Source organism: Castor canadensis, chromosome 15 (assembly GCF_047511655.1).
Source record: "Castor canadensis chromosome 15, mCasCan1.hap1v2, whole genome shotgun sequence".
Taxonomy (NCBI): domain Eukaryota; kingdom Metazoa; phylum Chordata; class Mammalia; order Rodentia; family Castoridae; genus Castor; species Castor canadensis.
This window is the reverse complement of record NC_133400.1, coordinates 29,048,327-29,070,457: the sequence shown is the minus strand read 5'-3', so window position 1 is coordinate 29,070,457 and position 22,131 is coordinate 29,048,327. Positions and strand designations below refer to the sequence as shown.

Sequence of the window (22,131 nt, the reverse complement as noted above, 5' to 3'; positions counted from 1 at the left end):
ACTAACACCACCCTCCTTTGCACTCACTTCTCTGGGATCTGATGTGCTAAGATCACCCACCCACTTTTCATCAAGCCTTTTGGGTCCTTACTTTTCTCCTCACTTGTTCATTTCTAACTACTTCTGTACATTCACCAACTCCACCCTCTTCTCTTTGCATTCTGCTTTCCAAGAAACTTGAAAGCTTCTTCTGTCCTCTCTCAAGAGGTGATAATGGCCTAATGATAGTAAATACTCAATAAGCACTTGCAGTACCCATTAAAGTGAAAGATACTAAAATATGAAGTAGGAAACACAAATCTGGCCCCAGCTCAGCCAACACTAGTGCTATGATCCTAGAAAATATTTCACCCTCTCTGGACTAGTCCTCTCCAGTGAAAAATATGAAGGTTGAATAAAGTGATCTCTAAGGTCCCTTCCCCTTTCATGAGAATTCATTATCTTTTTCTAAGAGCTCAATGAGGCACTGAATAAAAATGATCTGTATGTCGCATTCTTAAAAATATCTGTGACTAGTCAGGTGCCAGTGGCTCACCCTATAAACCTAGCTGCTCAGGAGGCAACGATCAGGAGAACTGAGGTTCCAAGCCAGCCTGGGCAAATAGTTCCTGAGACCCTATCTTGAAAAAACCCATCACAAAGAAAGGGCTGGTGGAGTGGCTCAAGGTGTAGGCCCGAGTTCAAGCCCCAGCACCACAAAAAAAAAAAAAAATCAGTGTCTATGTGCACAAAATTACAAAGGAGAACCTCACCATAATATGATGACTCTCAGAGAAAAAAGTATTTCTGTTTATAACTGTAATAATATTCTACTGAAAAGGTTTTTCTCCTCTTTCTATGTATGACACTTGAATGTAATGAAATACTGCCTGAACTATGAAATCTTGCAAATATACCTCTTGTAGCAACAAATGATGTAGTTATTATCTGCTGGAAACTAAGCATTTGGCTTTATCACAAATCTACGTGAATTTGCCTTATCATCATGCCATCCTATTTCCACTCTTCAAAGGGAAGCAAACAAAGAGGATGTCCAAACAATGACTTACCACACTCCACAGAAGGTAGGAAAGTGTCTTAAATTTAAACCTTAATTTTAAGTAACCATTGGATCAAAGAAGAAATCACTCAGAAAATAAGAAAATTCTTTTGAGACAAATAAAAACAAAAACAGAACATACCAAAAAAAAAAAAAAAAAAAAAGAATTAACCTAGAAGGTAACACCCACGCACAGGAAATCAATGTGAGTCAATGTCCTGTATAACTATCCTTATCTCAACCAGCAAAAACCCTTGTTCCTTCCTATTATAGCTTATACTCTCTCTACAACAAAATTAGAAATAAGGGCAAAATAGTTTCTGCCGGGTATTGGGGGTGGGGGGAGGGGGCGGAGTGGGTGGTAAGGGAGGGGGTGGGGGCAGGGGGGAGAAATGAACCAAGCCTTGTATGCACATATGAATAATAGAAGAAAAATGGAAAAAAATAAATAAACAAATAAATAAATAAATAAATAAAAAGATAGAGAAAGCAATACTCAAAGGCAAATTCATACCTAAAAATGCTTAAAAAGAAGAAAGTTCTCAAATCAACAACCTAACTTCATACCTATGGAACCAGAAAAAGAGCAAAATAAACCTAAAGTGAACAGAGGTACCTACAGTGGTCAACTTGGGAGAGACAGAAAACAGAACCAGGACTGACAAGAGCTGGGGGAGAGCAGAATAAGATCTTATTGTCTGGTGGGTACATAGTTTCAGTTTGGAAAGATAAGAAGGTTCTCCAGATAGATGGTGGTAAGGGTCTGTCCAGCAAAGTGAATGTACTTAATACCACTGAACTTAAAAATGGTTGAAATGTTACATTTATCTTATGGATATTTTACCACAAAAATTACACTTAAAAATGACAAAAAAAACCATCACAATAAGATATCACTTCACAACCATTGGAATTTCTATAATAAGAAAAATAACAAGTATTGGTGAGAATATGAAAAAACTGGAACCCTATACATTGCTGGCAAAAACATGTATTGGTGTAGCTGCTGTAGAAAACAGTGTTGGCTCTTCAAGAAGTTAAACATAGGAGCTGAAGTTATAACTCAGAGAGAGTGCTTGCCTGACCAGTATGAGTCCCTAGGCTCCATCCCCAGCACCAAGAAAAGGAAAAAAAAATTAAACATAGAATTATAGTATGATCCAGGAATTCTACTCCCAGGTATATACAGAAGACAATTAAAAATAGATACTCAAACAGACACTTGTTCCCAAATGTTCATAGCAGTATTGCTTCTGAATGCCCAAAAGGTGGAGAGAAACCAAATATCCATCAATGGAAATTGTTTAGTTATTATAAAATTATTTAAACTTAGAAATAAAAAAGAATGAAGCATGGCTATATGCTACAACTTGGATGACCTCAAAAACATTATGCTAAGTGAAAAAAGTCAGTTACAAAAGGTTACATATTACATGATTCCTTTTGTATGAAATGTCCAGAGTAGACAAATCTATAGAAAAAGAAAGCAGATTAGTGATTGCCAGGAGCAGGGGGAAGAACAGAAGTGATTACTCAGTGAGTATGGGTGTTATTCTGGGATGAAGAAAAGTTGTGAAACCAGAGAAAAGTGGTGGTTGCACTTAAGTCAATTTATACTTATTCTACATGTGCCCAGTTAATTCATGTTTGTCTCCTCCATTACACTGCAAGCTTCAGGACCTAGCATATAAGAAAGTCTGTAGCTACATTTGTTGGGTGAAATACTGCAGCTCCAAAGCCCTTCTAATATTAAAAAGGAGAACAAAAACTATTTGAGAACATAAGGAAAGGAAGATTAAAGATGTAACGATCAAAAGGTTCTCAATATCCAAAACTGACCACAAATACAAAGGGCCAAAAAAATAACCTCAAGTTCTATCAATAGCAAAACATCAAATCCATACACAGCATGACTTAGGTTAAACAGAGCAAGCCCCAATGAGATCTCTGAAAATACATAAGAGATCTATTTAGATCTCATAGGTTTACAGAAAATCCTAGCTGCCGTCCTTGCTACAGTCACAGTTTTGCACTTTAGTGGCCCTGGTCTTGTCCTATCACAGCCCATGTCACTGTGGTATGTCTTTATGCTGCTTTTGGGTATGTGAAAAATGCAAAAATATATATTCTCTCTCCCCAGTTAGGTAATAAACTGTTTGAAAACAGGATTCCCCTGAACCCTTTCTCTGAAATCTTACAAGCATGTTTGTTATACCTCAGATCTTAAATGGAGTCACACCCAGAAATTAAGATAGTAAATGTGGGTGAAGAACAATCCTGGGGACATAGGGAAAAGGCTAGGGGAAAAGAAAAGACAGGATGGGGAGCTAGCATCAGCAACATGGCCAGTCTAAGTAACATCCCTACTCCTCTGGGGGATCAGGGTCAAAACCAGGAGAAAAGAGCACCTGCATGCTCCAATCCGAACCCCAGCCCCACAGGGCCCTTCATACAGTTCCTACTTGTGGAAAAGATGTCCGCAGGGCAGCTTCCTTGCAGCCTGCATGGAGTCCCAGCAGATTGCACAGTCATCATTATTGACAGCCAGCTCCTCTGGAGTTGCAACCGCAAACCTGTAAAACACAAAACAGGACCTGTCAGATTTAGACACACACATATATATGTACACCACTTTATATACTTCACTTTTGTAATGGCACAATTAGAAAGAAATTCTGATCAAGAATCTGAAGAATTTTCATAACCCTTCAAAGACCAAATGAGAAACTTATGCACAAAAACCAACTGTCATAATAATGGCTCCTGTTCATGATGACTTCAGGGAACATTTCTGGTTTAATGAGAGGAATAAGATCCAGTGATCCAAGCTATCCCCAAGACCAAAAGGATACCCACTAACTTACACCTGAAAGGCTTGATTTAGCCTTAGGTTGGCTAGTGAGTGCCTTCTTCAATGAGCATGCATGCAAACACACATGTGAAGAGTAACTGAGACTAGACCCACCTTCACAAAGTGAGGGCAGAAGCCCAGGGACCTTGCATTTAACAATGATGATGATAACATGAGATAAGGAGAAGAACCTAATATCTCAAGGATCCCTCCCCACAGTTCTAGGAAGAAGGACTCTCTTAGTTTTTTACAGATGAATTAGCTAGGGCATAGAAAGTTAATAAATTGCCCCAAACCATGTATCAAATAAATGGGATTCACAATGGGGCAGTCAAACTCTAGAGCTACACTCTTTACCATCCAGCTCACAGTTTACAAATGCACATTCTGATACAGTCATTATTGAAGAACTAAAATGAGTAACCTTGGGCAACATCAATTTATACTCACTTACCTGGCTTCCATGTTCCCGACCACACGCAGATAGTTCTTGTGCCGGCGAATTCGACGTTGTACCTCATGGAACAGGTAACGCAGCTGCATAAAGATGACCAGACTGGCCATGGATAACCAGATATTGCCAAATAACTTAAACAGAGAGAAAAAGAATAATTTTTATTTCACAATAAAAATGAAAGTGAACTTGCTAGTGACGAAGGTGCAGTATGCAACAGAAGCCCTTTGTGATTGGCAAAGGGGAAATGGAACAACCTTCCAGAAAGTGAATGTGTGTATTTATTTCATTACCCCAAACAAAGCACATGCTCTTCAGTACAACATCCCATCACCAAAAACCTCTCCTGAGCAACTAGTCAGAAACTTAAAAGCTTTATGCAAAAAGATGCCCAGATACACAATTGTATAAAAAAAGAAAATATGGAAATGAACAAGATGCCCAGCAGAGGAGGAAATAGGTTGTAAATTCAAATAATGCAACATATAGTCAGTCACAAATTATATTTATTATAATACACAATTATATATTAATATTATACTTCTATCTGTAAGTTTTGAATGTCAATTACTTAGGAATATAATAGTTGCTAAATAAAAAAGAGCAAACTTTAACTACCTTTAAGAAACTAACATGCAATTTAAAAAAATTATGTAAAGTTGTAAACTAGCAAACAACTGAATATAATCTAAATAGGCCATTGTGGGGTTTGGCTAATAAAATCATGGTATATCTATATGATGAAATTTTTATATCCTTAAAGTATTAAAATGGTTTAGAAGAACTGTTAACATAGGAGAACGGTCATTATACATTACTTGAAACTGGAGTCTGTAATCCCAGCACTCAGAAGGCAGAGGCAGGAGGACTGAGTTCAAGGCCAGGCTGGGCTACATAGTAAGATCCTGTTACAAAAAAAAAAAATCCCCACCTTTCTGGGGATATAACTCAGTAATAGAGCACTTGCCTGTTGTGTTTGAAGTCCCGAGTTTGATCCCCAGCATTGCAAAAATAACCAAAATTGTATGTCAAAACTATGTATCAATCTATGAATATATGCACTTGAATATATTAAGGAAGAACTTAAGGGCTGGAAATGCAACTCAGTTGTAGAGTACTTGCCTACCATGCCCAAGTTTGATCCTGAGTACCACCAAAAAACGAGCCAAAAGAGAGCACTGAAATGCAACAAAATGTTAACAGTTACCTCTGGACATTTGTTTCCCCCTTTCTTAAGAGGAAGGGACTCAAAAAAAACAATTGGCCAGGTGCAGTGGCTCAAGCCTGTAATCTTAGATACTTAGAGGATGGTTGTTCAAGGATGGGGGATAAGGGAGGAGTTTCCAAAATTCCATTTCAACCAATGGCTGGACACAGTGGCATGCTTCTGTCATCCCAGATATATAGGGAAGCACAAATAGGAGGACCGTAGTTCAGGGCAAAAAGCAAGATCCTAACTCAAAAATAACCAATGCAAAAAGGGCTAGCAGAATGGCTCAAGTGATAAAGTACCTGCCTAGCAGCAATTGTGAGGTTTTGAGTTCAAACTCCAGTAAACCCTTCCAAACAAAGAATTACAGGCTTTACTTTAAAAGCATATTTTCAAAAAGTAGACTTAGAAATGTGCTATGTCTAACCCAGTAATTTTTTCCTTTTTATTGTTTTTAGCTTGTATTATATAAAATAATGGGCTCATTATGGCATTTTCATATATATGTATGTATACGAAAATGGCCCAATACCCTCTCATGCCCCCTACCTCCTCCTGCTGGTCCCCACTTCCTCCTCCCAAATAGTGTCCCTTCTACTTTCATGTCTTTTTTCTTTTTAATTTAGATTCTACACAGGAGAGAAAACGTGATATATGTATTTCTTATTTCACTTAACTCGATGTTCATCAGTTCCATCCATTTTCCTGCAAATGATGTAAGTTCATTCCTTTTTATGGCTGAATAATCTTCTGTTGCATATATATACCACATTTTCTCTATCCACTCATCTATCGACAGGCACCTAGGCTGCTTTCATAGCTTGACTGTTTACAATACCCAACAATAAGCATGGGTGTGCAGGTATCTCTACTGCATCCTGCCTTTGATTCCTCTGGGTAAATACCCAGTAGTGGTATAGAGGCATCACACAGCAGTTCTAGTTTTAGTTTTTAAGGAACATCCATGCTGATTTCCACAGTGGCTGCACTAATGTACATTCCCACCATCCATGTGTAAAGATTGTTTTTCTTTGCATCCTCTCCGGTATTTGTTGTTGATTTTCTTGATGACAGCCATTCTGACCAAGTATGATGGAATCTCAGTGTCATTTTGATTTGCATTTCCCCGATGACTAAAGATACTCAATATTTTTTTCATGTAATTATTAGCCATTTGTACTTCTTTTGAGAACTGTGTGTTCATTTGTCCATTTATTGACTGAATTATTTGCTCTTTTGATGTTTAATTTTTTGAGTTTTTATATATTCTGGATATTAATCCCTTGTCAGATAAATAGCTGACAAAGGTTTTCTCCTATTCTATAGGCTGTCTCTTCACTCTGGTAATTGTTTCCTTTGCTGTAAAGAAGCTATTTAATTTTATACAATCCCATTTGTCGATCCTTGCTGTTATTTCCTGAGCTATTCAAGAGTCCTACTTAGAAAGCCACTGCCTATGTGTACATCTTGAAATGTTTTCTCTATCTTTTCCTCTAACAGTTTGGTTTCATGTGTTAATGTTAAGGTCCTTGATCCACTTTGAATTGATTTTTTGTATAGGATGATAAACGGGGATCTAATTTCAGTCTCCAACATGTAGATATCCAGTTTTCCTAGCATTATTTGTTAAATAGGCAGTCTTTTGTACAGCATATTTTTTTGCCACCTTTGCCAAGAATCAGATGGCTGTAACTATGTGGGTTATTTCTTGATCCTCTTCACTTCCATTGGGCTAGGGGTCTATTTTTGTGCCAGTACCATGCTGTCTTTGTTACTATGGCTCTGTAGTATAATTTGAAATTAGATACTGGGATATCTCCAGTATTGCTCTTTTTTTGCTTGTAGTTGCCTTGGGTATTTGTAATCCAGTAAATTGGTCTTGTTTTGGTTTTTTTGTCATTACTTGGGGTTGAACTCAGGCCCTCATACTTCCTAGGCAGATGCTCTACCACTTGAGCCCCTGTAAGCCTGTAACTTTTAAATCCTATTTTGTTGGGTTTATAATGTAAATAAAGTGCCCATCAACTGTGCTGACTCTCATCATTAAGAGAGCTCACCAATGAAGCAGATTTACTCTATAATTTCTAACACACAAAATGAAGGTGATAATGCAATTCCCATCAAAATTCCAATGACATTCATTAAAGAGATTGAAAAATCTACTGTTAAATTTATATGGAAACACAAGAGGCCACAAATAGCCAAGGCAATACTCAGTCAAAAGAACAATGCAGGAGGTATCACAATACCTGACTTCAAACTATATTACAAAGCAATAACAATAAAGACAGCATGGTACTGGCACAAAAACAGACATGAAGACCAGTGGAACAGAACACAGGACCCAGATATGAAGCCACACAACTATAAGCAACTTATCTTTGACAAAGGAGCTAAAAATATACGATGGAGAAATAGCAGCCTCTTCAACAAAAACTGCTGGGAAAACTGGTTAACAGTCTGCAAAAAACTGAAACTAGATCCATGTATAACACCCTACACCAAGATTAACTCAAAATGGATCAAGGATCTTAATATCAGACCCCAAACTCTTACGTTGATACAGGAAAGAGTAGGAAATACTCTGGAGTTAGTAGGTATAGGTAAGAACTTTCTCAATGAAACCCCAGCAGCACAGCAACTAAGAGATAGCATAGATAAATGAGACCTCATAAAGCTAAAAAGCTTCTGTTCATCAAAAGAAATGGTCTCTAAACTGAAGAGAACACCCACAGAGTGGGAGAAAATATTTGCCAACTATACATCAGACAAAGGACTGATAACCAGAATATATAGGGAACTTAAAAAACTAAATTCTCCCAAAACTAATGAACCAATAAAGAAATGGGCAACTGAACTAAACAGAACTTTCTCAAAAGAAGAAATTCAAATGGCCAGAAAGCACATGAAAAAATGCTCACCATCTCTAGCAATAAAGGAAATGCAAATTAAAACCACACTAAGATTCCACCTCACCTCTGTTAGAATAGCCATCATCAGCAACACCACCAACAACAGGTGTTGGCGAGGATGCGGGGAAAAAGGAACCCTCTTACACTGTTGGTGGGAATGTAGACTAGTACAACCACTCTGGAAAAAAATTTGGAGGCTACTTAAAAAGCTAGACATCGATCTACCATTTGATCCAGCAATACCACTCTTGGGGCTATACCCAAAAGACTGTGACACAGGTTACTCCAGAGGCACCTGGGCACCCATGTTTATTGCGGCACTATTCACAATAGCCAAGTTATGGAAACAGCCAAGATGCCCCACCACTGACGAATGGATTAAGAAAATGTGGTATCTATACACAATGGGATTTTATGCAGCCATGAAGAAGAACGAAATGTTATCAGTCGCTGGTAAATGGATGGAATTGGAGAACATCATTCTGAGTGAGGTTAGCCTGGCCCAAAAGACCAAAAATCGTATGTTCTCCCTCATATGTGGACGTTAGATCAAGGGGAAACACAACAAGGGGATTGGACTATGAGCACATGATAAAAGCGAGAGCACACAAGGGAGGGGTGAGGATAGGTAAGACACCTAAAAAACTAGCTAGCATTTGTTGCCCTTAACGCAGAGAAACTAAAGCAGATACCTTAAAAGCAACTGAGGCCAATAGGAAAAGGGGAACAGGTACTAGAGAAAAGGTTAGATCAAAAAGAATTAACCTAGAAGGTAACACCCACGCACAGGAAATCAATGTGAGTCAACTCCCTGTATAGCTATCCTTATCTCAACCAGCAAAAACCCTTGTTCCTTCCTATTATTGCTTATACTCTCTCTACAACAAAGTTAGAAATAAGGGCAAAATAGCTTCTGCCGGGTATCGAGGGGTAGGTAGAGGGAGGGGGCGGAGTGGGTGGTAAGGGAGGGGGTGGGGGCAGGGAGGAGAAATGAACCAAGCCTTATATGCACATATTAATAATAAAAGAAAAAGGAAAAAAAAAAAAAACAAAAACCAAAATGAAGGTGGTAGAAATTAAGTACAAGGACTTTGTTTTTAATTACAAAAATGGAAGATTTATGAATCCATGAAGTAGCAAACACTGCAGAACTTCCAATTACAGTAAAGGCACCTTATTAGAGGATTTATTATACATGGGGTAACCAAGCATCAAAAAATAGTAATAAAAAAATCAGAAGAATTTCAAAAACAATTATTTTTTTTTTTTTGGTGGGACTGGGGTTTGAACTCAGGGCTGTGCACTTATAAAGCAGGTGCTCTAGCACTTGAGCTATGCCTCCAGTTCATTTTACTCTGGTTATTTTGGAAATGAGGTCTCATGAACTATTTGTCTAGGCTGACCTCAAACCACAATCCTCCTAATCTCAGCCTCCCAAGTAGATAGGATTACAGACATGAGCCACCAGCACCTCAAAAACAAAAATTTTAAACTCCAACATGTACATTACATAGCTCAGCTGATGTGGAGCTTTCAGTCAGTCACATTTTATTGTCAGTTGTGTTTAACTCATTGTGTGTTCTGCTGAGTTGTTCCCCTGCCCTTATTTTTGTGAAAATAAGCATCCCAAAAAGCAAGAAAAATGTTAATGTGCTTAATTTAAGTGATAAGGCAAAATTTTAGATTTTCTGAAATGTGGCACATCTTTAGCAGAAGTTCAGTAGACTATAGGAAAGAACCAAGCAACTACAAAGCCCAGTACTAACTAAGGCATCCTGAGCGCTCGCATTTCTTCCTCAGTAGGGGTCTCCTTGGAACCATGTGCTCATGGATACCAAAACTGTTAAATGTGAGCAGCCACGTGGAGAAGTAACCCCTTAATTTCATGCTAGAACAATGATCGATTAACTTGGTCAGTAGAGTTAACCAAGTCTTCTAGCACAACAATCACTTCCTGAGCTGGTCTCCAGCCAAAGTGATTCCATGACACTGCTTTTACACCCAGTGGGAAAAGAGGAAGGCTGCCCAGCCACATTTTAAGTGGTCATCCACATCTATCCCAACTGTTTAATTTCTTAATGTACAAACCAGGGCTCCTAATTCTGTCAGCGCTCTTTCTCGGGGAACTTACCAACATGTGAATGTGGTGCATGAGGTCCAGTGACAGGAGAGTGAGCTCCATGACAAAATCAGTGTAGTAAACGTAAGTTCCCTTTCCTTCCCAGGTCCCTTCATGGTTGAGGTCCCAGAGGTGAATTACATATCTGCAATACAGAGGTAGAAAAAGAGAAAAGCATCTTAATTTAGCATTATGAATGAATTTAAACACACTGTAGTTGACTTGTATTTTCATATAATTTACATCTGTTACATCTTAAAGTCAACTGAATAAGTAGACCTCAGTTATCTCTCTCCAAAATTTCTACTCACCGTAAAATTACATGAGCAGTCCTCACTGTCACAAGAAGAGACTGTAAAAGACAAACATTTCTCAATTCAATTAAAAAGCAAGTTGTTCAAGTTTACTAACCATTTATTTCCTCTGCTTCAAATTTACATGAAATATTTTCATACTATATAGGAACCTAACTTTTACTGTGCCTTTCCCAGTTAATAAGCAACAACCAATTGCACCTATCTATCTCCCGGGAATGACTTCTACAATCTTGACATTCACTCTAGTGGTTTAACAATCACTTCTATTTGATATAACACTACAGCATTGCCTAAATGGATGCCTGACTATAACTAAAGTTATGCCTGATGCATAACTAAAGTTATGACACCATAACTTTAAAGTATACTTTAGATACTACCATCCTAGATAGGAGTACCTACTCTGGCCCAAATGCTCTGTGTACTCCCTTTCTCTACCAGAAAAAAAGAGAATGAAGGAAATCAAAAACAAAATACAGGTTTCATGGTATTTGTGTTAGAGCTTAAACTTCCATTTATAAGTGCAAAATATTTTACATGAAAGCAAAACACTATGATAAAGAGTATCTATAGCATGATAACTCATCTTAGAAGAACAGTAAGAAGTTGAAATAAAAGTATGTACTACAATATGACCACACAGGCCTAATTTAAATGTGTTTATTTTTAGGTGTACCTTTTTCAAAAATCTGGCCTAATATTAACTGAAAGTTAGGTAACAAAACAAGGCAAGCAGGTATCACTCAAATAGCACTTTATACCTGAGTGTAGTGCCTTACACACTACTCAAGAAGCAGAGATCAGTAGGATCTTGGTTCCAGGCCAGCCTGGGCAAAAAGCTCACGAGATGCTATGTCAACCAATAAAAGCTGGGTGTGATGATGCACCTGTCATCCCAGCTACACAGGAAGTATAAACAGGAGGATCATGGTTCAGGCCAGCTTGGGCACAAGTGTGAGACCCTATTCATAAAATATACAAAGCAAAAAGGGCTAGAGGTATGGCTCAAGTGAGAGAGCACCACCTGCCTGGCAAATAAGAGGCCCTGAGTTCAAACCCCAATACCAAAAAACAAACAGTATTAAAGCAAACTAAATAATGTAAGCCAGTACAAACAAAGTTTTAAACATATCTTCTTTTAAAGGAAATATAATTACCTACTTTTCAATACAGAAAATAGTCAACTAGGATTGTAAATGTTTTTATTAAGTACTTATGTGTTCCATTTCAAATTTTATTTACAGTACGATGTACTCAGAAATGAACATTACTAAGGAAAAATAAATTTAACCCTGCTCTAACAAATTCCCAAGTAACAGTTCACACTTGTTTTCATAACTTACTTTGTTTTGATACGAGCCAGTTAACTTCAGTATATAAAATATAGTAATCCCCACTTATTAGCAGGAGATATGGCCCAAGAACCCCCGCTATGGACACCTAAAAACCAGATGGTACTAAACCCTATATCTGTTTTTTTTTTCCTAATATGCCCTAAAGCATTGCCACAAAATACTATAGTTATCCTGTCCTTTGTGTTTTGTGTCTGCTGCCTCCTTTGCATCATTATTCTTGCATGTTAGGGTCATTATAAAGTTAAATAAGGGTTCCTTGAACACAAACACTGGGATACACAACAGTTGGTCTGATAAATGAGATAAGGACTAGGTGAGCGATGGGTGAATAGCACAAACAATGGGATTACATTGGACAAAGAGATAATTCATGTTTCAGAGATAGCACAGGATTTAATCCAGCAACTCAGTGTACAATTTAGAACTTATGAATTGTGGGGCAGGGTGTATAAGCTAAGTGGAAAAGCACATACAGCCCTAAGTTCAATCCCCAGCACCCAAAAAAGACCAAATGAATTGTTAATTTCTGGAATTTTCCATTTAATATTCTCAGACAGCAGCTAACTAAAGATAACTGAAACTACAGAAAATGAAACCACAAATAAGGGGAACTACCACATTGTATTTTTTTAAATCAGCAATTATAGGTAAGATAAAATTAGTTTGTTTTTGGCATGAAGAAAAAGAACTAAAGTCACCGAATGCAAAATCTGAGTTTCTACTGAACACAAGTTGGTATTTTCTGGAAGGTTTAAAAAACGTTTTTGGAGGGCAGTACTAGGGATTAAACTCAGGGCCTCACACTTGACAGGTCACCACTCTACCATGTGAGCCACTCCCCTAAAACTGTATTTATTTTAAAATTAAAAACATTTATGGAGGGCTGAGAGTGGAGTTCAGTGACAAGAGTATTTGCCTCACACGCTACTTGCCAAGCATGACTCAAAGCCCTGGGTTCAATCTCCAGCACTACAAAAACAGTAATAATAATAATAAATTCCTTCAAAATAATGAGTATAGTTTACATATTCATTATTATATAAAAATTTAATTTATATCTTAGCTAAAAAAAAAAGAGCAATTAGATATTTCATGAACAATCACCAACCACTGATTATTATATCCCAAGAGGAACATTCTTCCTACTTAGGAGTCAGTGGACTTAGATTCGGCCACTCGCCACTCTGGAACCTCAAAAACAATTCGCTTCACCATGTATGCCTCAGGGTCCACCTTCTTATCCTGTGGCATCCATTGCATTCCCCTCCCCCTCCTGTCACAAACAGGAATAATAAAATGAGTCAATACATGTGAAATATTTAGAACAATCTCTGGTATATAGTAACTACTATATAACTTAGGGAAAAATAATTCTTTTTTTTATTAGGTTGTAGCAAGGATTACAAGAAATATCACATATAAAGCATTCAGCACCAGCACCCAACACAAAAAAAGGAACCCAATAAATTCTTGTGAAAATGATCTGCCAATAATCCTCTAGCTTCCTGGAATAGGTACATGAATATAATCAGAGCAAACTTGTGTCCAGCATCTTACCTCTGCAGCCATGAAAGCCAAGGTATGCATGCCATGGGTGTAGCCTGTGACACAACAGACAACCGCTAATCCACAGCAGGAAAGCAGCATAGCAATCAACAGAGCCAGGACTCTCCCATGGCTGCTCATTGGTGTGGTGGGAGAAAAGGAAAGCTGAAAGGGACAAAACAGAAAGGTAGCTCATTTCTTCTTCATGGCAGTGGTAGTAAAATGCCCTGAGAACTCAAGGTCAAGCTTGGCATCCTTACTTGGGTCTCTGTGCTAAGTCAAGAAAAGTATCCTATTACCATACAGTCAAAATTCTCCAATGACCAGAATATGAGTATGAGCTACAGATATTTACAGATTTTTATCATTTAATTTACCAGATATAATAATATGCATTATATTTTTATCTCTTCTTCTCAAGGATCTTCCTACCACTAAGACTATAAGACTTTGGAAGTGATTGTTCAAGGATACACAATTCCCTCCCCTAACATTAAACAGTACTGAGAACAGTGTCATCTTCTGCTGCGTTTCTTGTCAATCTTGCTCTAACAGTCCTCTGCAATATTCATTGGAGGCCATTCCTAGTCTGTTAGGGCTGGGACAAGTGAAATGTAATCAGGTGCAGATTTACTACTTATAATCTTATGTCAGTGTTGTGCAAGGAGAAGCAACAGTCTGAAAAAGAAGGCCTGGAGCTGTGACTCCTGAAATAGTAGGTATGAATTACAAACTAGCTGGGGAGGTTAGGCACTCCTATTTGTAGCAGGGAATGGGGGTTGAACTGGGAAAGAAGTCTCTGAGAGTGGAATTAACTCACAGAGAAGTGCAAGGACTAACTGATCCAGGTGGACTAGGTAACACAGGACTCAAGGCCCTGCATTGGGTCTAACTGAGCGGCAGAACTGCAGGTGCACATTTACCTGGGACCCACGAGACTGGCGCCCGAGCACTAATGAGGAAGGGCTCACCTGCATAGCTCTGACCTGAAGTCAGAGGCGATCTTGTACCCAGACTGGAAAGATTCTTTTCTTTCTGATCAGGGAAGCTGACAGAACTAATTCAGTCCTAGGCCAGAGGGGAAACAGTATAAACTAGTGAGAAAGAAGAGCTCCAAGAAGCAGGGTAAAGAAGGGAGGAGATTAGAACAGAACATATCCAGAAAAGACCAGATTTTTTCGAGGTTTTATATCAAGGTTTCCTTATACTCTGATTAAAACAGTTTGTGTAGGTGAGCTGACCCCATGTGGGCTGTGACATTACACACTACAGGGCTAGGGAGGAACCCTCCTAGGAGACCCGGATTTCTGCATTCCTCGATGTACAGATACTCCTCAAGAAACAGACAATGGGGAACTGACCCAGAAGTCATTCTCTCAAGAGCTACCCCAAACATGATCACTGTGGCTCCTTCATGTTACACAATTCAAAACTGGCAAACATGTAACTAAGCAAGTAGAGCTTGGCTAAAACTCACATATTCAAATCGGTCCTTGCAGAGCTGAACCATCAGATGCAGAAAAACAAGTCCAGCAAACCAGAGGCACCACATGACCACCTCTTCCACAGTCTGAACATTCAGCACACCAAAAATGAAAATGAACTTGTAGAAAATAAAATTCCAAAACTTGTCTTTGAGGTGCTAAAAGGAAAAATGTTTATACAGGTGAGTATTATCACACCTAACCCACTTAAGAAAGGTTAACACAATAAAAGCAAGCTTACAGGAGAAACACTTTGTCCTTAGCTTTGAACATTTGTCCATAAGAAAACAGAAAGCAAGGGAAAAAAGCTGTTCTTTGAAGAACAGAGGAAAGTCACTCAGAAAGTTCTTTGTAAACTTTGGACTGTCACCCTGGATCAGTTACGAGATTTTAGCCATTAGAAAGGTAGTGATAAGAATTGGAGATGTGCTTCATGTAGTACAGCACTTGCCTAGCAAGGTCAAGGCTAAGTTTAAACCCCAGCTCCACCAAAAAGAAAATGTAGTGATAGAGTCTAGTACCTTAGGTATAAGAAATATCTTATACCTAAGAAAATAAAATTTTCTATGCATAATAGAAAAGAATGACAAGGGCTATCTGTATCATTTTTAATACTGCTCTTCTACAATTTCTTAAACAAATTCTTAATTTCTTAAAAAAATTCTTTAGCATATCTGGGCAATGGTGGCTCACACCTATAATCCTAGCTACTTGGAAGACTGAGATCAGGCAGATCATGGTTTGAGGCTAGCCCAGGCGAATAGTATGTGAGACCCCCATCTCCAAAATAACTATAGTAAAATGGATTGGAGGTGCTGCTCAAGAAGTACAGTACCCGTTTTGCAAGTGCAGTTCAAACCCTAGTACCACCAAAAAACAAAAGCACTTTTCTATTCAAGGTGAGAGGGGAGGAAAAAAAACACAAAGTTAAAATAAAAATGATGTTTTAAGCGGGGGCCATGGTGGTTCATGCCTGTAATCCTGGATACTCAGGAGGCAGAGATCAGGAGAATCACGGTTTGAAGCCATCCTGGGCAAATAGTTCAAAAGACCCTATCTTGAAAAAAACCCTTCACAAAAGAGGTCTGGTGAAGTAGCTCAAGGTGTAGGCCCTGAGTTCAAACCCTAGTACCAAAAAAAAAAGGATGCCTTAACATTTTAGTTACTTTCTTATCTTCCTCCAACATATAAAATACATCAATCTTTGTATACTTTCTTTCATCTATCATTGTGAGAACCTTACCAATGTTGGTGAATATTCTCTGAACAAACCAATATACCATTTTAATGGTTACAAATAGACACAAACTGTTTTCATTTTCTACCACCCAGAAAATATTATAATGGATACCTATTATAAATTCCTACTTCTTCAGTATTGCTGAATCAAAGATTATAAATATTTTTATGGTTTTGGTAAATAACAATTACTTGATTTCCAAAGAAGTTGTATATGCTTCTGACAAAGAGTGTGTATATATTTGCCTCACTGTAATCTTTTCTAAACTGAAGATTTCCAGTTTGAAAAGAAGCCAATAGCTCACCCTGTAATCCAACCCACTTGGGAGGAAGAGATCAGGAGGATCACAGTACAAAGCCAGCCCAGGCAAAATGCCAGACCCTATCTCAAAAATACTCAACCAAAAATAGGCTGGCAGAGTGGCTCAAGTGGCTAGGTACTTGCCTAGCATGCATGAGACCCTGAGTTTGAAGCCCAGTTCCATGGCCCCCACACACAAAAAAATCTTTACTACCCTGGGGGGGAATATAGGCATAATGGGGTTTAGCCCTACCATTGGTTAAACTATACAATTAACCAACCATCTATGGGGATGAGAGGTAATTGGGTGAAGAGGGTAAGAATGGAGGCATGACTTCTAAGAACACTTTTATACATAATTTTAAATTATATAAACATTTTACAAATTAAAAATAAAAAAGAGCAAAATTAAAAACAAGCAATTGAGCCTAAATGTGCAACAAATTGACAACATGACTTAAAAATTATTTTGAGTTTATAAACATTATACTCTGATTATGTACCTTGTGTCCAGAGAATAAAATAACCTGGAGAAAAAAAAATCAAAGTGTATTCCCCAACTCTGCCCACGAAAAAGGCAAAGATACCTAAGTACAAGGAGCATACACTACTACACTATTCAGGTCCTGGCTTCTGAGTGCCATTCCCCAGTGAGATGAACAAGGAGTCCTCAGCGAATGTGTTTTCAGACCCAGGCAGGGAAAATACAAGAGGAACTTAGGACATTTTTGTGCCCTGATTTTCAATCTTGACTCTGTAACTTACCTGCTGTCTGACCTGGGATAACATTTCTGAGCTTTGGCTTCCCTATCTAGAAAATGGGTCTTAGGTCTTACAATAACAGCATATATCTCACAGATTATTGAGGATGAACTAAATTAATGTGTAAAATGTTTTTTAAAATGCCATAATATGGACTCTTTATTCCCATTTCCCATGTGGGAAACAGGAAATGTTTCTTCCCCTCCCCCCTCTTCTCCCTACTATACTAAAGTAAATCCTTGCTAAAATTTCAAAAAAAAAAAGGCATAATACTCATCAAATGATTTAAAAACCAAAAAACCTCATTGCTCTAAACCTGCACATACCATTTTAATATTTGTTCCATTTGAGGTATTAAATGTCTTTGCCTCTACCCTATTTCTTGAACTTCAACACCCACAGAGCAAACTCATGTCAATTCTTTGGAGTTCTAACTCAAAATAGTTCTTAATAAATGCTACCAAACATGTTAGGGAAAACAAAGTACTTAACGCTCACAGGAATTAGATCACTCCACCAGCAATTAGATGGCCTCTCTCTAGCCTGACTAACTTCTGGGCCACAAACAAAAACTGGAAGAAAATAATTTTTAAGAAAAATCTGAAGAAGAAAGAAGTATCAAAGGGGGCTTTATATCTACAAAAAAATGTCTATGTTCTACTGAGCCCATTTTGAGACCTCTGGAATTGATAGTCTAGAGAAAGTGCTGAATATCACTAATGAAAAATGTCTGGCTGGTGAAGAGGCTCAAGCATTAGAAGCACCAGCCTAGCAAGCATAAGGCCCTGAGTTCAAACTCCTGTGCTTGGGGTGGGGAGGGGAGTACCTCTGGAAAAATAAAATGGTTCAGCTCACAACAGCATTCAAGGACTCAACCACAGAAGAGCCACATTTCAGCTCTAACTAGACCTCAGCTGATTTTATAATTGTTCCAATGTTTCACAATCTCAGCCTGAAACAAGGGCAAGTCACCTGATTTTCTGTTTGTAAAACAATGAATCTTCATTTACTTTCCCACAAGAAGAAATCAGAAAATTCTGCTAGGAAAGAACCTTCATTCTAAATAGTGAGATCTATCACTATTTTAAATAAACAATGATTATTTTATTGTTTTTATTTTTGGTGGTACTGGGGTTTGAACCCAGGGCTTCATGCTTGCTAGGTAAATCCTCTACTGCTTGTGTTAGCTACACCTACAGCTCAAACAATGACTGCTTTAAAAATTACATCAAGGGGCTGGGGTAGAGCATATGCTTAGCATGCTCTAAACCGTGGGTTCAATTCCTGGCACCAACAATCAATCAATAAAAATTTTATTTAAAAAGTCATGGGGGAAATAGCTACTGGGACAAATTAGCTACACTAAGCACGGACTATGGATTAGACAAGATATTTTATCAATGCTAAATTTCCTAATTTTTTTTTTTGGTGGAACTGGGGTTTGAACTTAGGACTTCATGCTTAAATCTACAAAAAAATGTCTGTAGAGTAGGTGCTGTACTGTTTGAGTCATACCTCCAGTCCATTTTTTTCTGGTTATTTTGGAGATGGTGCCTTGTGAACTATTTGCCCAAGCTGGTCTCGACCACAATGCTCCTGATCTGAGCCACCCAAGTAACTAGGAATGATAAGTGTGAGCCACCAATGTCCGGCCTAAATTTCCCAATTTATCATTGTGCTGAGGTTATATATAAAAACGTCCTTGCTCTTAGAAATACATTTTGAAGTATTTGGTGCTAAGAGATGTCAACTAATCTCAAATGGATTACAAAAAAAAAAATGTATCTATAACTAAAAAGTGAAAATGAAAGCAAATGAGAGAAAAGAGTCCCTGGTGAATCTGGATGAAGTGTACATAGGAGTTCTTTTATAATATCCATGGAACTTCTCTGTATGTTTAGATTATCTACTGTCTAGACTTACCTGTCTCTCACTCACTCGAAGAGGGCCAAACACAATACATTGGATAAGCTTAGCCACCAACATCAAAACGCAGCAAGCAGTATTTACCAGCACCTGTACACAAATCAAACAAAGGAAATTTAGTTCCTCATATTGAAAAACAAAAGCGGCCCTGAAGATTTCATATGAGGAATCCAGCCATTATTTCCAATGAATGACAGAGCCTTCCCAGTTTACCAGTGCAAGCTCAGAACTGTTTGAAGGACAGCAGGAGGGATGAAATATGGGGTGGAGAGGCACCAGCTTAACAGCTAATTCAGTTCACTGTCCCAATGTGCACCATCCAGTAGGCCACCTTACCTTTCAGTCTTGACTAAACTCTATATGTAGACTTTGCACTCACTCTATAAACTGTATGCACCAAGCCAAACATGGTGGCACATGCCCATAAACCCAGCACTAGGGAAGCTGAGGCCAGCATGGACTACATAGTGAGTTCAAGTGTGGGCTCCATAGGGAGACCCTGTCTCAAAAAAAAAAAAAATACAAAAACTATGTATCTCACAAATTTCAGGGATATCATTTCCTACATGAAGACTGATAGCTTTAAGAAAACTGTTCTTAGGCTGGGCACAGTGGTTTACACCTGTATTCCCAGCTACTTGGGAGGCAGAGGTCACGGTTGGAGGCCAGCCTGGGCAAAGTTTCGCAAAATCTCATTTCAACAAATATGCCAGGCATGATGTTACATATCTGTAATCCCAGATACAGGGAGACACAGGTAAGAGAATTGTAGTCTGAAGCTGGCCTGGGGCAAAAACATGAGTCCCTACTAATAACTAAAGCAACAATGGGCTGGGGGTGTGTCTCAGTAGAGTACCTGCCTAGCAAACACAAGGCACATTGGCTCACTCCTGTAACCATAGCCACTCAGGAGGCAAAGATCAAGAGGATCGAAGTTCAAAGCTAGCCCCAGGCAAATAATTCAAGAGACCCTATCTTGAAAATACCCAACACAGGGCTAGTGGAGTGGCTCAAGCAGTAAGAGTGCCTGCCTAGCAAGCAAGCATGAGACCCTGGAGTGACTCAAGTGGTACCGCGCCTGCCTAGCAAGCAGGAGGCCTTGAGTTCAAACCCCAGAACCACAAAATAACAAAAACAAACAAACAAAAAACCACCCAGCACCCAAATATCCTACTTTGACAAACAAATAGGAGGTGGGGGTAGAGGAGTTTATGGTGACAGAAAAGTCACAAGATCATGGAGAACCACTAGTAACAACAAATGTGTGTGTGTGTGTGTGTGTGTGTGTGTATCTACAGAGAGAGAGAGAGAGAGAGAGAGAGGGAGAGAGAGAGATGTATTGTCACAGGACAACTTGCCAACCAAAAGATAAACGTTCCCCATGTTGGTGTCTGCTCTGGGGCATTATAGGAGAGTGGGATGGGAAAACAGGAAGAAGAAAAGTGGTGAGCAGGACTGAGAAATGAAGCTTCCCTGGGATATCAATGCAAAACCAAGGCCTTCCACATTTGGTGAGAAAACTTTCTTTCTCAAAATAACTAAGAGATGCATATTCTTACACCTAAACAACAAATCTTAATGCTTACAAAATGGAAGAGTAGGTTTGTCTGACCAAGTAGTTAGGATGGCACAGCACATTACTGATGCTGAAATGCTTTTAAAAACTCTGAATGACTCAAAAAAGCCAAGAGGATCTTGAGAAAGACAGTTAAGATGATTTTTATTGAGAACAAACGAATAGAGATACTATTCCAATGTAAAAGCTGCTTCAACCTTTGATACACTAAGTTTATATGGTAGGTGGCTACAGTCCTTCCCAACTCAGCCTTCCCTGTTTTTAAAAGCAAATGGAAAAAAAGGGAGGGAAGAAGAAAAGGAGGGAGGGAAGGAGAGGAAGAAGGGTACAACATTCTATTTGAAAAACAAACTAAAAAGCAAAAGAGACTGGGGAGGGCATGGCTCAAGTGGTAAAACACTTGTAAGCTGGAGGCCCTGAGTTCAAACCCCAGTTTCCCCCTCCCCAAAAGAAAAGAAAGGAGGGAGGGTGATAAGAGAGCCCTTTAAGAAAGCAAGCTCCCAGTGTGAAGCCCTGAGTTCAAACTCCAGTATCGCCAAAAAAAAAAAAGCAAGCTCCCTAAGATCTCTCCAGGTTCCCATTAGGATCTTACACCATCTGCCCCTTTGGTAGAACACATAAGGGCAACCCTGATTCATTACAAAAAAAATTAAATTATGTTTAGTTCTATTCTGCTGCTTAATGGGGCCAGGAAGTTAGTAATATAATTTTAAGAATTGAAACAAAAATAGTTCTGATGAAAAAGAAACTGGGCACTTAAATCCTTCAAATAACTGGGGGAAAAAGTCCACACTAATTGCCCCAAATATGCTATACCCCTTATGTGTGACTCCCCATATAACAGCCCTATTCAAAATGTTCTGGAAGCAGAGCATGGTGGCTCGTGCCTGTAATCCCAACACTGGAAAGACCGAAGCAGAAGGATCCTGAGTTGGAAGCCAGCCACTACATAGCAAGACTGTCTTGAAACAAAACAAAACAGAACAGTTGCAGAGAACCAAGAATGCTGATTTTGGGTAATGAAATAGATGTTCTAGAAGG

At 38.6% G+C, this 22,131-nt stretch overlaps 1 protein-coding gene across 1 annotated transcript in view; it reads right to left on the bottom strand.

Moving 5' to 3' along the window:
* Positions 1–22,131, bottom strand: part of Amfr (autocrine motility factor receptor) — a 43,993-nt gene that overhangs the window by 17,288 nt on the left and 4,574 nt on the right. The window contains exons 2-8 of the mRNA XM_020185588.2: positions 19,512–19,604; positions 15,280–15,444; positions 13,815–13,967; positions 10,897–10,937; positions 10,598–10,730; positions 4,345–4,478; positions 3,502–3,612 (exon numbers count right to left, since the gene is read on the bottom strand). Coding sequence (XP_020041177.1) covers positions 3,502–3,612; positions 4,345–4,478; positions 10,598–10,730; positions 10,897–10,937; positions 13,815–13,967; positions 15,280–15,444; positions 19,512–19,604 — 830 coding nt within the window. The remainder of the gene's footprint in view (positions 1–3,501; positions 3,613–4,344; positions 4,479–10,597; positions 10,731–10,896; positions 10,938–13,814; positions 13,968–15,279; positions 15,445–19,511; positions 19,605–22,131) is intronic.